Source organism: Denticeps clupeoides, chromosome 2, assembly GCF_900700375.1.
Source record: "Denticeps clupeoides chromosome 2, fDenClu1.1, whole genome shotgun sequence".
NCBI classification, from domain to species: domain Eukaryota; kingdom Metazoa; phylum Chordata; class Actinopteri; order Clupeiformes; family Denticipitidae; genus Denticeps; species Denticeps clupeoides.
Window position 1 is genome coordinate 19,291,728 of NC_041708.1, and position 14,864 is coordinate 19,306,591.

The window sequence follows — 14,864 nt, forward strand, 5'->3', positions numbered from 1 at the left end:
AGGTCGTGTGACTGCATTCACTTTACGATAGTCAGTGCAGAACCGATGAGTGCCATCTGGTTTAGGAACCAGAATGCACGGAGAACTCCAGGCACTAGAACTGGGCACTGCTAATCCATGATCAGCAAGATAGGCCACCTCAGCTGCCATCGCAGCCCTCCTTGTGGGATTGAGGCGGTATGCATGCTGCTTTATGGGAGCATGGTCACCCACGTCAATGTCATGGCACAGGACATTACAACAAGATGGCACATCTGAAAACAAAGAAGGAAAGAGGCCTATTAAAGTTTTAATCTCACAAGCATGCTGATCAGAGAGATGTGACAGAAACGAGTCCAGATCAGACATGATCTCAGAATTCTGGAGACGGGCACAAGTCACAGGAACGTCTCGCAGAGTAAGGCCATCCTCCTCAGGACTGTAACAGGGAATCACCGCAGTGGATATGGCTGCGACTGGAACGGCTCCAGCAGCTACTTTCTCCACATCCCTGGTAACATAAGACTTGAGCATATTAATGTGACACACTCTAGTTTTACGCCGTCTATCAGGCGTACGAATGACATAATCTGTTTCACTCAGTTTAGACACAACTTCATAAGGGCCAGAAAACCTTGCTTGTAACGCAGATCCTACAACAGGCAAGAGCACAAGCACTTTTTCACCAGGCTGGAACTCCCGACTCACAGCCTTACGATCATAATGCCCCTTCATCTTTAACTGAGATTTTACTAAAGCGTTGCGTGCACACTCACATGCTCGATGCAAACGCTCACGAAATGAACTCACAAAATCAAGAATGTTCCGTAAATTCTCTTTGCCCTGAGATCCCCACTTCTCACGCAAAAGTTTCAATGGGCCCCGGATGGTGTGGCCAAAGATCAAATCCGCAGGACTAAAACCAAGTGACTCTTGGGGTGTTTCACGAACAGCGAACAATAAGAGTGGCAACCCATCATCCCACTCTGTAGTGTCATCAATGTACGTACGAAACATGGTCTTCAGCGTCTGATGAAATCTTTCCAAGGCTCCTTGAGACTCTGGATGATAAGCACTAGACACCACATGCTTAATGGACAACTCACTCAACACTTCCTTAAACAGGCGTGATAGAAAGTTAGAGCCCTGATCTGTCTGTACTACCTTTGGCAGCCCAAACGTAGAAAAGAACCGGATCAGTGCGCGTAAAACAGGTTTAGCTTTGAGTGAACGTAATGGGACGGCTTCAGGATAGCGTGTTGCAGCACACATAATAGTCAGCAAATATCGATGCCCAGACTTTGTCGTAGGCAAAGGTCCTACACAATCTAAAATAATTCTCTCAAATGGCTCAGAAATGACTGGGATGGGACGGAGCGGAGCAGGGGGAATCACCTGATTTGGTTTTCCTGCTATTTGACATCGATGGCATGACCGGCAGTATTTAACCACATCAGATTTTAAACCTGGCCAAAAGAAGTGGCGTAAAATACGGTGGTATGTCTTATTTACCCCCAAATGACCAGCAAAGTCATGGTCGTGCCCGACGGCCAGTACCTGACCTCTAAATTTAGCAGGAACCACAAGCTGAATAACCGCATTCCACCCCAAATCTTCACTGTGTGGTGGAATCCACTTCCGCATTAAAAATCCATCTTCCCAGTAAAATGACGCTGATGTGTTAACTACACCTCCTTTTCTGGCAGCAGTACGGCACCGGGCCAGAGAAGGATCAGTCTTCTGTTCACCAGCAATCAACACTTTATCTACGCTCAGCCACACGTCATCAGCAGCTGCAGCATCACCGCATGTGGACATCTCCTCAGATACATGCGCAGAAATCACAGGCAAAGGGTCGAACGACATAAAAGTATCAGATAACCAAACTTCATCTTGATACCTACGAGCTTGCGCTCGCGTAACGACACACGCAGGGTAGACTGAAGCCAGACTTGAGTCCACGTCCGTAACCAACATCGGTATGTCTACAACCTCTGGAACTGGAAGGACTTTTCCTCCAGCGACATCATTTCCCAAAAGAAAGGAAACCCCTTTCACTGGAAGCTGAGAACAAACCGCAATCCTAAAAACACCCGAGACCAATTCACTTTTTAAGTGCAGAGTGTGCAATGGGACTCTCGCGAACCCCATTTCAATTCCCTGCACCAGCACATCGGAATCACAACAACTCTCCGTAGAGAATGGGAGAACCGAATCTAAAATGAACGATTGTGCAGCACCAGTATCACGCAGAATTTTAATAGTAACGTCATCTTCCACACGGCCAGTAAGAGACACCGTTCCATTTAATGTAAATGGATCATAGCAAGGCTCAACCTCATCGATAATGTTCTCCGAAGTGAACGTGTGCACCAGCCCAACTTTCTTTGGGAGTGATTTGGATGATGCTAGATTCTTTTTCTGTAACCGAGGACATGCAGCAATTAAATGACCCAGCTCATGACAATAAAAACACCCACGAGGGTCTTTGGGGGGTGAAGATTTTCGGGAATTCCTCCAGCTCTGTTTCGGGCTGGAAGGTGGCGAACGAATGCATCGTGAGGGAGACGAAGAGAACGGGACGAAGACACTTTTATGTGTCAGAGCATACTGATCAGCACAAACAGCAGCTTGAGCCAAGGTGGTAACCTGTCTATCATGCAGATAGGTAGCGACAGAATCAGGAACACAGTTTTTAAACTCCTCCAACAGTACTAACTCTCTTAACTGTTTGCGGGATGTAACGTGCTCTGATGTACACCAGCGGTCGAACAGGTTCTCCTTCTCACGTGCAAATTCAACATATGTAATTAGGTCAGTTTTACTCAGTCGACAGAATTTTTGTCTGTATGCTTCAGGTACTAGTTCATATGCGTTTAAAATCGCAGTTTTAACAGTACTGTAGTCTGAACTCTGCTCAACTGTGAGGGCAGAGTAAACTTCCTGAGCTTTACCAGACAACACACACTGTAATAAAAGACTCCAGACAGAAGTTGGCCATTTTAATATAATGGCAACTCTCTCAAAATGACTAAAATACTTCTCGACCTCTCGTTCGTTGAACGGAGGGACGAGACGAATATTACGGGACACATCAAACCCATAATCACCTGGATCAGAAGAAGTCTGGTCCACAGGAGGGACGTGAGGAGGAGACACAGAGCCAGGAGGTAACAGCGACACTGGAGGAACAGAGGCCACCGCCGGAACTACGGCGTCTTTTCTAGCGGACAATTCTAATTCTAATTTCTTTAAAACAAAGTCCCGCTCTTCCCTTTCGCGCTGACTTTCATATTCCCGGTTCCGCTCTCTCTCGCGTTCCTCACACTCGAGTCGTTTTACTTCTAATTCGATTTCCATTTTACGAATCTGCAACTCCTTCTCAATTTCCTTCGCCCGCACAGCACGGCTGTCACGTTCAGATCTCCACTTCGCTGCTTCGTATTGCATCTGCCGCTCCCGAAAAGAATATTCGCGCATCTTTAATTCCATTTCAGAGACATTTACATTTACATTTACGGCATTTGGCAGACGCCCTTATCCAGAGCGACTTACAACGTGCAGAGACGCTACTGGCTGCAGTAGCGCTGTGTGCGCCCAGTGCCTTCTGGACATCACAAGTGTCCTTAGTGTAATTATTAAACTTAATTGCTATTGACAAATAAAATCCTTGTATTAATAGTAAATCCGAAATAAAAAATAATAGTTGTGTGTATTCCCCTCTGTCAGTGTGTTTGGCTCTGTGCAAGTTTGTGGGTGTTAGGTTGAGGGCTTTGTGGTAGTGAACATAACATTTCTCACACTGTAAATAGAAGGAAATCTTGAAGATAGCAGAAAGTACATTTCTGTATTTGGGGAAAACCTAGAAGAATTTTTGTTACTTTCTGTAAGTCTGACGGCAATGTTGCGTATGCTTACTCTTTGTATGTAATGTAATTTTCTTTCCCTCACCAGTAGGAAACAAATAAGAATGTAACAGGTAGTCTGTTTCCAAGCTGATTACTCCACTGGTCAAAACACCGTAACAGATACAGATCATCTTCACTTGATTTCCAGAATTCAGGAGATCGCAAAATTATTTTTGAAGATTCGTTATGTTCTACATTTACTAATGTTTCTGCTGTTCTTTCTCAGCGAGTCACTGTAAACAGTGGTTTATACTGTGGTTTATACTAGTACTGCCCCCTACTCCCCCTGTGCTCCTGCAAAGAAGAAAATCATCAAACTTTTAATTATTTACCTATCTGATCCAACAGAAATGATGAATAAACACAATTCAATGAAAATTGGATGACAAGCATGCATATCTTTATTTATAGGTTCAAAGCTTTAAAATGTAAAAGAAAGAAATTATTTACAAATTTTGCCTGTACAAGTGTTAATGCTTTCTTACATCTCTTGTTTTCTCTAGAACACAAATACACACAAAACCTATCACACTTCAGAAAGGCAATTTGGTGTCAAAAAACGATATTAGTTCTCTAGACAGATGTCAAACAGTAGAGTGTATTGATCGGTTTACACTGAGTACAATAAAAAATACAACTGTTAACATGATGTCCAGTATGAAAAACATGATTTTCAGCGCAGCAATACATAATGTAAAATACATAATGTATGTCCCATATGTGGACAAATGTACAGTTAAAAACAACTTTGGCAAATAGGCACAAGAACTAGAGGGAATAAAATGAGTGCTTTTCATGATTAAAAAACAGGTACTGGTCAAAACCAACTGGAGGAATTTGGCAGTGCATGAGAAACAAAATGCAGTTCTAATAAAAAAGGTCTGTACAGTTACAGTACGGCTTTCATTCAAGAGGCATATGACTACAACCTGACAACATAAAAATAACTCTTAATATGATACATACACAAACACACTATGGTCTCAATTTTTGATGGACTATTTTATTCTGTACTGGTTTTAAAAATAACATTTTACACGATATTCTGAAGTTGTACAGCACTTCTACAATTTTTTTAATTTTTTTTTTTGCTGAAACAGTTATGAAAATAGATTTTCAATAGTCACACAACGTATATTATCTCATCATCCAAGGACATCTTACTGCTGTCGAACGTCTGTAGTAATTTACAATTTTCTGATATAATACTTATGGTTGCCAGGGTTGCTCCATAATAAGGGATGTGGAACTCTTAAACGAAGTACAAGTGAGCACTGCTAGGCAAAGAAGAAACCCTGCAAAGCTAAAACATGAAAAAAGTGCATCCTGAACATTTTTATTCTATATAAAATTACGAAAATATGAGCACAACAACACAAAGAAAATATACAAAGAGGAGTAATGCAACTCCTTACTAAGAAATAATGGAGCACTAGAACTCTAGGCCGTGTCCTTGACTGATGTAATGGTGGGGATGGCACTTTTGCTGCTGTTCCCATTTTGTGTCCGGTTGTAGCTGGTGGTGAAGCTTGGGGTGTGTATGGTGCGGATGCTCTTCATGCCCTGACCCAATAAAGTGGGTGACAAAGAGGAGTGGGAGGAAGAGGAGGGGGAGTTGGAGGAGGAAGAGAAGGAGGGGCGACCGTTTTGCGTCTGTGTAGAGAAGGAGAGGCCTTTAGTGTTGTGAGTGGGCGGGGCTAGTTTCAAAGCTCCGTTAGACAGAGATGGAATGTGAGAGGAGGAGTTAGGGGCAGGACGAGGGCTGGGGATAGAGGATTTGTGAGGGGGAGGGAGCGAGGAAGAGGAGGATAAAGGATGCAATGAAGAGTTAATGGAATTAGTGGCATCTGAGTTAGGTGCAGATTGGGACAGGCCTTTTCCTGAGCTAGAGGAAAAAGCTGGGATTTTAGAGGCAGACACAGGAGGGGAAGTGGTTTTGTGATCTCCAGCAGATCTTTTAGCACTTCCATTAGCCTGCAAACAAAGATGCCAGAACATACTGTTTGTCAACACAACGGAAACGTAAGCAGTTAACAACAATAACACTACAGAAGTCAATCAAACACAACCACAAATCTAGGCCTATACAGACTACCTGTCTTCTGAACTGTTAAAGGGCAGGACTACTGTTTGACTTTGAAGTGAAATAGCCCATTGAGAGGGAACGGCGGCAAGAAAGCAGAATGGGGTTGAGGTTTAGGATCAATGAGTTTAAAAAGACAAGCTTCCTGAGAAGGCTGGGAGACGTGCTTTTTCTGTAAATAACCAGGAAGGAGCAATGTAATGTAAAGGAAAAAAAAGGAAGGGACATAGATTAGGACAGTTTGAGGAAAGCTGTAGAAATGCACTGAAAGGATAATTGGGGCTGGATGGTGTTAAGAGTTGTGGTTAAGGAGAAGGTCACGCTGTGTTTGGAAAAGAAGCTGCGCATTCTGAGTTTAATTGGGAAAAGTTTAGCCCAGCACTGTAAGACCCAGCTGTTCTCCTGTTATTTTTGCTTTTGGTGGGAATCTTTTCTCTTTATTGTCCTGCCACCAAGACTGCACCAAAACCACAAGCAGAGCAGACATGCAAGTATTCAGTGATGTTATGGATAACAGTCACATGCCTTTAGTCACATCAACCTATCAGAACACAGTAAGAGAAATGTCAGCAGTGTTCAAGATGACCAACAGTTCAATGCCTCTTAATAAAAAAACATAAAAAAACAGGTTTGTACAAGCATTTGACATAATTCATATTCGCTGAAAAACTACAACCACAGCTGTCTATCCTTATAATACACAGAAACACACATACACACACCCCAATGTGTTACTCGTGTGTTTGAATGTGTCTTCCCACTCCATGAAGGAAAGGCCCTATGATAAGACTACCTGGCGTAACTGCCTCTGAGAGTCCTGCAGTTTTTGCTGTTTGGATGTCCTGTCTGATGCGCCCGTCTGCTGTCTGGCCTTCACAGACGCAGGCACTGGCATCCGACTAGTGGGCGATACTGCTGTTGGGTTCTGTAGAAGGATTCAAAACCAAAGGACAAAAAAATAAAGAACATAAAAATAAAAGAACACACACACAGAACCATGTTGGAGGAGGCACACGAAAGGCTGAGAAAACTGTGAACACCACATCAAAAGTGAATTCCAGATGGGCCAGACAGAAGTAAGCCATGCAACCCAAGTATTAACCACCAATGGACGGCCTGAAAAGCCAAGAACTGTGGAAACTGAACCATAGTTACAATGTTGCCTTCATACAAAAGAGTAAACACCGGTGAAGAACCCATCCACACTTTCACACTGTAACATTACACACACAGGGAAGAGACCCAGTTCAGTGCATGTGTGCATCTTGCAAGTGTGTGAGATTGCCCAACACCCGTGGATTAGGTTAGGATCCTTCAACGTGTTTGTTAGAGGTTTGGATCGAGGGAGCTTAGGAACAGAAGAGAGGTAGAGAAAACCTTCGCTGTGAGGAAGTTAGAGTGAAACCTTTTGGGTAGGGACTGGTGTGACAGAGACCCCAGCTGAAGGTATGGTTGCAGGTCGAGGCAGGAGCTGTGGCTTGGGTTTCTTCTTGAGGTTGGGTCCCTTGCTTGGCTGAGACCTGTGCCCAAGAATTTTGGACAAGGAAGTAGGTGGTGGCTTGCTCTGCTCCGTCATTTCAGTAGTTTGGAAGCCTTCCGACTTGGGCAACTCAGGGGGTTTGGACTTCTCCTCAGATGCCTGAGGGCCCATTTCATTAATGGTGGTTTCCAGCTGTTTGATGGTCTGCTCCAGGCTGTCCAGAGTCTTGTAGGTGCTTTTACGAATCTCATCTGTCCGACAATAAGGGTCTGCAGAAGAGGCACTACTTGGTTTCAAGTTCTCAGATGAGGTAGGTGCTGATGGTGCTGACCTGACTATCTCAAAACGCTTGGCCTCCTTCTGCTGCCTGATAGTCCCATCATACTCTTCCTCATCCTCATAGACCACAACTTGCAAAGTCTTCTTTCCAGACTTGTTTCCTGACCGGAGGGCCTGGGTCAGAGCTGCTAGCTGCTTCTTGGGGAATTTAAACTTAAATTTCTTCTTGAAATCCTGTTTAGCATCCACAGAGCCCTCTGACAAGGATGAGCATGATGAAGACGACGATTTGCGCATGTTGCAATTCTGATCTTCACTGACTGAAGAAGAGATCACCCCCTCTGGGCATTTTCCATCATACACCTTTCCCCATGGAGGTCTGTGTTTTACCTGCAATCCTTCACAGTTTTCCTCTTCTTCCTCATACTCCTCACTTTCCTCCTCGATCCGCTCTTCTGACAGCATTCGCTCCAGGTCCTCCTCACACTCAAAAATAGTGGAGAGGCGCTTGTATGCAGAACGAATGTCCATGGGTTCATCAAAGATGATGATAACTGGCTTCTTATTATTGTTGCGCTCAGTATCTGCTGTTGACACAGAGGCTGTGCTGTCCCTTTTACCTACAGTGACTGTCTGTACATTTCCCTTCTTGGCATTAACAAGGTTCTGGTATTCACCAGTGGAGAGAGGCTGGACTTTGCTGTTGGTGATCATGAAGGCAATGTTATCAGGAGGGGGTGGGGCTTCCTCCCCTGGAAGATCAGGACTCAGACCTGCCCCTTCATCACACTCTTCTTCTTTGTCATACTTTCGCACCTGCACTTGCAGCTCACCTGCTGATTTGAATCCCGAATTCTCTTCTGAATGGATTAGCAAAACCTCCTCTACTGGCGAGGAAGCTGACACATGGCGCACCAGAGGGACCTCTACCTTCTCTTCTATGCTGACCTGCAGAGGAGCAGCTTTGACTGTATGAAGTGTCCCTTGGGTGGGACTGGTAGGCTCCTCCATTGGGGAGGTAAAACTTGCCTTCTGTGAAACCAAGAGGGACAGTGATTTCTGGGGACGCATGCTGGGCCCTTGGGGTCTTACTAGACCATTACTATCAGGAATACTGGTGTGGCCATCAGTCACAACCTGCTGATGTCTTTGGGATTGGTCAGAAGCATTGACATGTGACACCTGTGTGGGAGGGCAAAGACTTTGGCCTCTGAACTCGATTGGCTCCTCCAGTCCAGTTGTATCCTTGGAGATTTGCCCCGTGACATAGTAGATGACCTTAAGTCAAAAAATAAAGAATGTCATTACATTAAGCGAATGTTAAATTAGCCTTTGTCACTTTTGATCAGGAAAAGCTGTCATCTGAGATGTCATTTTGTACTAGAAGCAATCAAAAATAAATTCATGTATTAGCCAGCTTAACTCAACAAGCTACTTAACTCAATAAGCCAACTACATTGAAGTGATTCTTTGAGGAAATTCCCAGTTTAGTGTTTATCAACTAGAATATAAATAATTACCCCAGGACTCTGATGGCGAGTGTTGTTTCCATTCTCATCTATGTCAGTGTTCTGGTCTTCTCGATGCTCAGAATTCTGCTAGGACAGTTTATGTGGAACATCACTGAAAATACACTGCCAATCTTCCTGTCTTGACAGATATTCTAAAGGCACAACTATGCACATCTTAACTGTACCAGATGACAAAGGCAATATTTACATACATTAAGAGAAATGCTCTTTAAGAGAAATGCTGCTGCCAAAAATGTTTTATTTATTATTAATTATTTATTCATGTATATGTATTTCAAGCATAGAGATTTAGCCTGACAAAAATAGTAAAACCAATTTCATGTAAAAATGACTGTGACAAGAGTGAAGATATCTCTCTGCTTTGATGACTGGGTATTATGTTTAAGTTATAAGTAAACTGTAATCAGTGGGGACCTCAGAACATGTCAATTATGTCCAAGAATATTTAACATTGATGGTAAGAACGTGAATTTGGAACAGAAATTAGATTAGATTAGGGAAGTAGAAAAAAAGTGCTTACCCAAGATTATTGAGGTGTTTAGAGCATGCATGTAGGAGAAAAAAGGCAAAACCCAGTCTGCTACAAAAAATGGCTGTTTACAACTGAGTCTTTGTCTTTGGCTCAGTGAAAATGTAAAATAAAACCAGTTGCTTTATATAATCTATTACTTCTATACCCCCAAAATATTAAATGAAGACACAAACACCACTTTAAATCAGAAGCAGAACTGTAGTCTTTCTTTTACTTTATTGGTTAGATGAATGAAGTATACACTCCACTTCATGTTTGTTCATCTTCATTCACAAAACCCAAAACCATTTTGTCAGCAGAGATGTGAAAAGCAGGTGTGCTCAGCAGGAGAAAAAATGTGAACGCAGTGAATGCATAGTTGTGGTTTCCCACAAAAGTGTATCCAGTCAAGCAAAGGTGGAAAAAGACAGCCTAGACATCAGGCAGTGGGCAGGAGCAGGCAGTGGGACAGACGGCTAAAAGAAGCCACCTCCATTACCTTTTTCTCTCTGAGGGGTGGTATGACACCTGGCCTTATCTCCCTGACCTGAGGCTCAACTCGAGTGTGCTCTACAGCACCCTTGAGTCCAGTGCCCTGATTGGGGCACTTCTGGAAAACCTGAGGGTTGGAAATTAGGCACGAAAGTGAGGGTATTTCAGTGAGAACCTGGAGCCTTTTAGTGCTTTAATGACTGGTGATCTCGTCTGGCAGCAGTTCCACTTTGGGTTTAAAATGATTGAATCAATTTCTAATAATTCATTGTCTATTTTTTCTTCAGATCAAAATGAAACATACATCAAATGCAAAACCACAAAATAAAAAAAGGACGATTACAGTGACGAACCGACAGTTTTATTTTAGTTCAGGATTAGCGCTCTGCCACTTGACAGTGGGCAGAGGAAGCGTTACGCACTGAACAGAACCGAGAATACAAGCAGGCATTAATCAAAAGTGTGTATTGTATATTATCAATTAATAGATAGGGGTGTATTTGAAGAGTGTTATGTAAGACCTGGGCCATGTTCAAGTATGGGTTCTGGAATTTAGAAACTACTAGTTAATGTGTGTGGGTGTGTGTGTGTGTGTGTGTGTGTGTTTAGTGTATGTGATTTTCTGACTCACCTGTAGCTCTGCCATGATCTTTTCACCTTCATCTTCCTCCTCGGTTATGGGTGAAGCAACTTTTGAAGGAGGAGGGGTGGAAGGCTTGTTCTTAACCTCTGGGGGAGTCTCTGTTTTAGTCTGAGGAGATGCAGGGGTATCCTCTCCCTCCTGTAGCACCCATAGTTTAGGTTTCAGATGAATAACTAATTTAAGAGTAGTTATCTTAACTAATACACATATACAGTAGAGTTAAAAAGTGTACACAATAATGCACATTTTTTTACAATTTGTTTGTTTTTCAATTGAATCATACAGGTTATAGGTCACGGCCACAGAATGTCATGGTACTGGCTTTGGCAGTCACAACCTTGCTCAGGAACGAGCAGAAATGAAAAGTGAGAGAGTGAGCTTATAGGTCACATTAAATGAGGAAAAAGGTTTTTAAAACAATTTTTTATCACAATATCACAAATCTGTCACAAGACTAAGTGATCATTATAAAGCCTCAGTACAGCTGAAAACAGCTCCATTGATTAAAGAAGCAATAAAACTGTCAGTTTGACTATTCCTGACATTGCAGTGACATTTCTTATTTATCTTCAAACATTTGCTATTCAAATGTCATTGTTTTCTAAATGACTCTAAATGAGCCTTTGAAAGGTGTGTACATCAACACATGTGTACACTAACCTGTGTGGAGACAGAGTCCTTTCTCCCGGTGAAGACCACTTCTCCTGAGCGTGTGGTAGTGAGACCAGTGCTGGAGGAGGAATTTTTGCGTGGTGGAGGCGGAGGAGGGGACTTGCTGATTTTCTCCATGATCAGCTTTGGTGTTCCATCCTGAGTGCTGACTCTGTTCTTTTTCTCCAGACTGGGTGTGGCTGATTTCTCCACTTCTGCTGTAGCTGGTCTGGACAGCTTCTCGGTCTTCTCCGTACTTAAGTCTGATAGTGGGTTTTCTGTGATTTGTAGAGAGTTAAAATACACACACAGGGTTAATTTTTAGAAACAGCAAACACTCAAAAATCTATTCTGCAGATATTTGATGTAGAATGGTGAACGTTCACCTTTTGCAATGCTGACCACTGCAGTGTCTGGTTTCTCTGTTACATTCTCTGGGACAGCAGGGGGTGCAAGTGAACCATCCACTCCACTGGTCACCACCAGGTTGGAGATGCCTCTTAGTATGTTGGCTTCAGCCTGCTGGAGGATTTTCTCAAACTCCTTCCCATCATACTGAGCCATGTTCAAGCGTTTCTCCTCCCATTCTTTCTCTGCAGCCTACAGAGAGAAAGAAGCAGAAAATAAGAGAATGGATTGCAAAACATCATGGCAGTTTGGAGACCTCTAAAATTCACCTCCCATAATGCAATGCTTCAAGTACCTCTATACTCAGGGCTCTGCTCTTGATTATGCCTTGGGAGCTCTGGATCTCTTCAATAAACAGGCTTGGATTGGTAGCTCCTTTGCTAGGTATCCTGTTACTTGCAGTGCTGTGGCTCTGTAGTGGCATCGGTTCGAGGTTTGAGGGAGTAGCTTTCTTGCGCTTCACTGGACTGCCTGTCTGGGGCGGATGGTTCTTGCTAGGAATGGGGTCTAAGTTGCTGTCTTGTGGAAGGGCTACTGTGTTAGGTACAGCAGAATGCTGAGATTGCTGTGTTGGCACCGGTGAGCTCTGGGCACGGTGAATGACCATGTTAGTTAAGTTCACAACCTCTGACCTCACAGAGGAACCCTGAGGATCAGTCACGATGGGTGCTGCAAATGATGAAGGATCCTGCAGCTCTTTTGGAGGGGCACTACAGTCCTTGTTCCACACGGTAACAGGTTCTAAAGGTTTCTGCAGGCCATCTGTGGCACACCTAAAGGGGTCATCACAAAGACAGACTAACCCACATGCCTATATAAACAGTATATTTAAATATACACACCTATACATATACACAATCACATATACAGACACACAAATTTTGAATGCAAATTTGACACCCCCCCCCCAAAATGAACAAAAAAAAATTCATTTGCATTTAATCTCCACCGTATAGGTTCCTATTTCCCTTGTCTTTTCTGCATGTTATAACAACCCCATCATACAGTGTTCAAGCATTCAAAGTCAATACTGAAAGATCAGTACGAAACCAACCAATTAACCCTTCAAAACCTTTACATTTCCAGATGTAACCAAATTCATCATAGCAGGAGGTAGAGGAATGTTTTTGTCAAGTGAAATTGAAGTGATTGTCATTGTGAAACACTGCAGCAATGAAATGAAATGTGTCCTCTGCTTTTAACCATCACCCTTGGTGAGCAGTGGGCAGCCATGACAGGTGCCCGAGAAGCAGTGTGTGGGGACGGTGTTTTGCCCAGTGGCACCTCAGTGGCACCTTGACGGTTCAGGACTCGAACTGGCAACCTTCTGATTACGGGTCTATTTCCTTACCCGCTATGCCACCACTGCCTCTAAAAATGCACAGCAACTGTAGTCTTTGAGTTTGAGAAAAATATGTTTACTAAATAGCACTCCAGGTCCTGGCTTTGTGAATTTGCATTCTCTCCTCATGTTGTGGTGGGATTCAGCTGGGTGCTCAGGTTTCTTCCCGCAGTACAAAGAAATGCACACTAGGTGATTTGGAGAATGTAAATTTAGTGCAGATGTGTGTGTGTGTGTGTGTGTGTGTGTGTGAGAGTCTCACCTCCTGAGAGTACTCAGTGTGTCTGTGAGCATCTTCACTCTCTTCAGCATGCTGTCCAGCTTGTGTGGCTCCTCCTTCAGAAATTTTACTGCCTCCACTTCTACCCTCAACACTGCCCGCATCCGTCCCTGCAGCGATGGGAACTCCGCTGAGTCGGAGAAAAGGGGGAGGAAGGAATGTCAAATGACCTTGGCTTCCTACTGTGTGTTACACGACATTGTGCTGCACATCGATATCCATTTGCAACATCATTAAATGTTCATTAAGACATCAGTCATTAGTTCTCCCATTTTTCCTGACATATTAAACCTGCTGTCATACATATATACTACAGCAAATTCAAAACATTCCGAAAACATTGCTGCATGGAAATAAATCAGAGATTCTTACTGAATCATAGAAATTGATCACCATGATGATAACTGGCAATGTGGAATCATTTTGGACAAAATACACCAATTACAGTACATATAATACAGCTTTACCAAAACCTCAACCAAACTCTACCTTCCTGTTGCAGACCCTAAAACCCTCACTGGCTGCTGCTGACCTCTGGACATGGATTCTTGTCAAATAAGGCCCCAGACAGGTTCAGGTCAATTTCGATACCTTTGAGTCCAGCCAGCCCCTCTCCAACCTTCCGTAGGCTCACCGCTCCGTCCTCCACCTCTTTGAGACCAACTGACCTCTGCCCGGCACTCCTCAGATTCTCCACGTAGCATTCCAGATCCCTGCAGGGGGACAGTTGAGGTTTTGTTCTCAGTGACATGTGCATGATGGTTACCAATCAGCAGCTACTGCTGAATTTCTGCATGGAGGAACTAAGATCCAGGCCTGAATTTGGATTTGAGGAAAAGATTTGAAGAGCCAGTAATAAGTCTGTGAAATAATAGTACTTCCAGTACTTTATGTTTGTTCTCTCACTGTGTATATACACTACTTACAATAAGTTAGGGATATTGTTATTTAAATGAGTGCTTTTCCTATTTGCTCTGAATTTTAATGAAATAAGTAAAAGTCCCCTTTGATATTACTAATAATGTATGAGAACAAACACCATTTTCATTAGTTTAATATTTATTACCCCAAAATTTTAGACAATAACAGGGATAGCCCCAAATAACAAAAATTGACAATGTCAGAAGAGGGTGTTTCCACCATTTGCCGCAATGACAGCTTGACAGCAACTTCTCATGCTCCTCACTACCCTCATGATGTTTCTCTGAGGCAATGCGTTCCACTCTTCCACAAGTGCTACACCCAGTTCTGCCAGGTGCTGTGAGGGTGGGGTACG

The 14,864-nt window shown here is 43.2% G+C and overlaps 1 protein-coding gene across 12 annotated transcripts in view; it reads right to left on the bottom strand.

Moving 5' to 3' along the window:
• Nucleotides 1-4,265: 4,265 nt before the first annotated feature.
• kiaa1217 (KIAA1217 ortholog) overlaps nt 4,266-14,864 on the bottom strand; it is a 74,711-nt gene continuing 64,112 nt past the window's right edge. For 6 of the 12 annotated variants that reach the window (XM_028964545.1, XM_028964560.1, XM_028964531.1 and 3 more), the window contains 11 exons: nt 14,180-14,301; nt 13,571-13,718; nt 12,262-12,739; nt 11,945-12,158; nt 11,568-11,836; nt 10,896-11,045; nt 10,272-10,391; nt 9,250-9,327; nt 7,376-9,007; nt 6,764-6,895; nt 4,271-5,861 (listed from right to left, as the gene is read on the bottom strand). In XM_028964545.1, coding sequence (XP_028820378.1) covers nt 5,328-5,861; nt 6,764-6,895; nt 7,376-9,007; nt 9,250-9,327; nt 10,272-10,391; nt 10,896-11,045; nt 11,568-11,836; nt 11,945-12,158; nt 12,262-12,739; nt 13,571-13,718; nt 14,180-14,301 — 3,877 coding nt within the window. In that variant the 3' untranslated portion in view covers nt 4,271-5,327. Of the gene's footprint in view, nt 5,862-6,763; nt 6,896-7,375; nt 9,008-9,249; nt 9,328-10,271; nt 10,392-10,895; nt 11,046-11,567; nt 11,837-11,944; nt 12,159-12,261; nt 12,740-13,570; nt 13,719-14,179; nt 14,302-14,864 lie in introns of all 12 variants that reach the window. The other 6 variants (XM_028964588.1, XM_028964537.1, XM_028964602.1 and 3 more) reach the window with 6 other exon arrangements.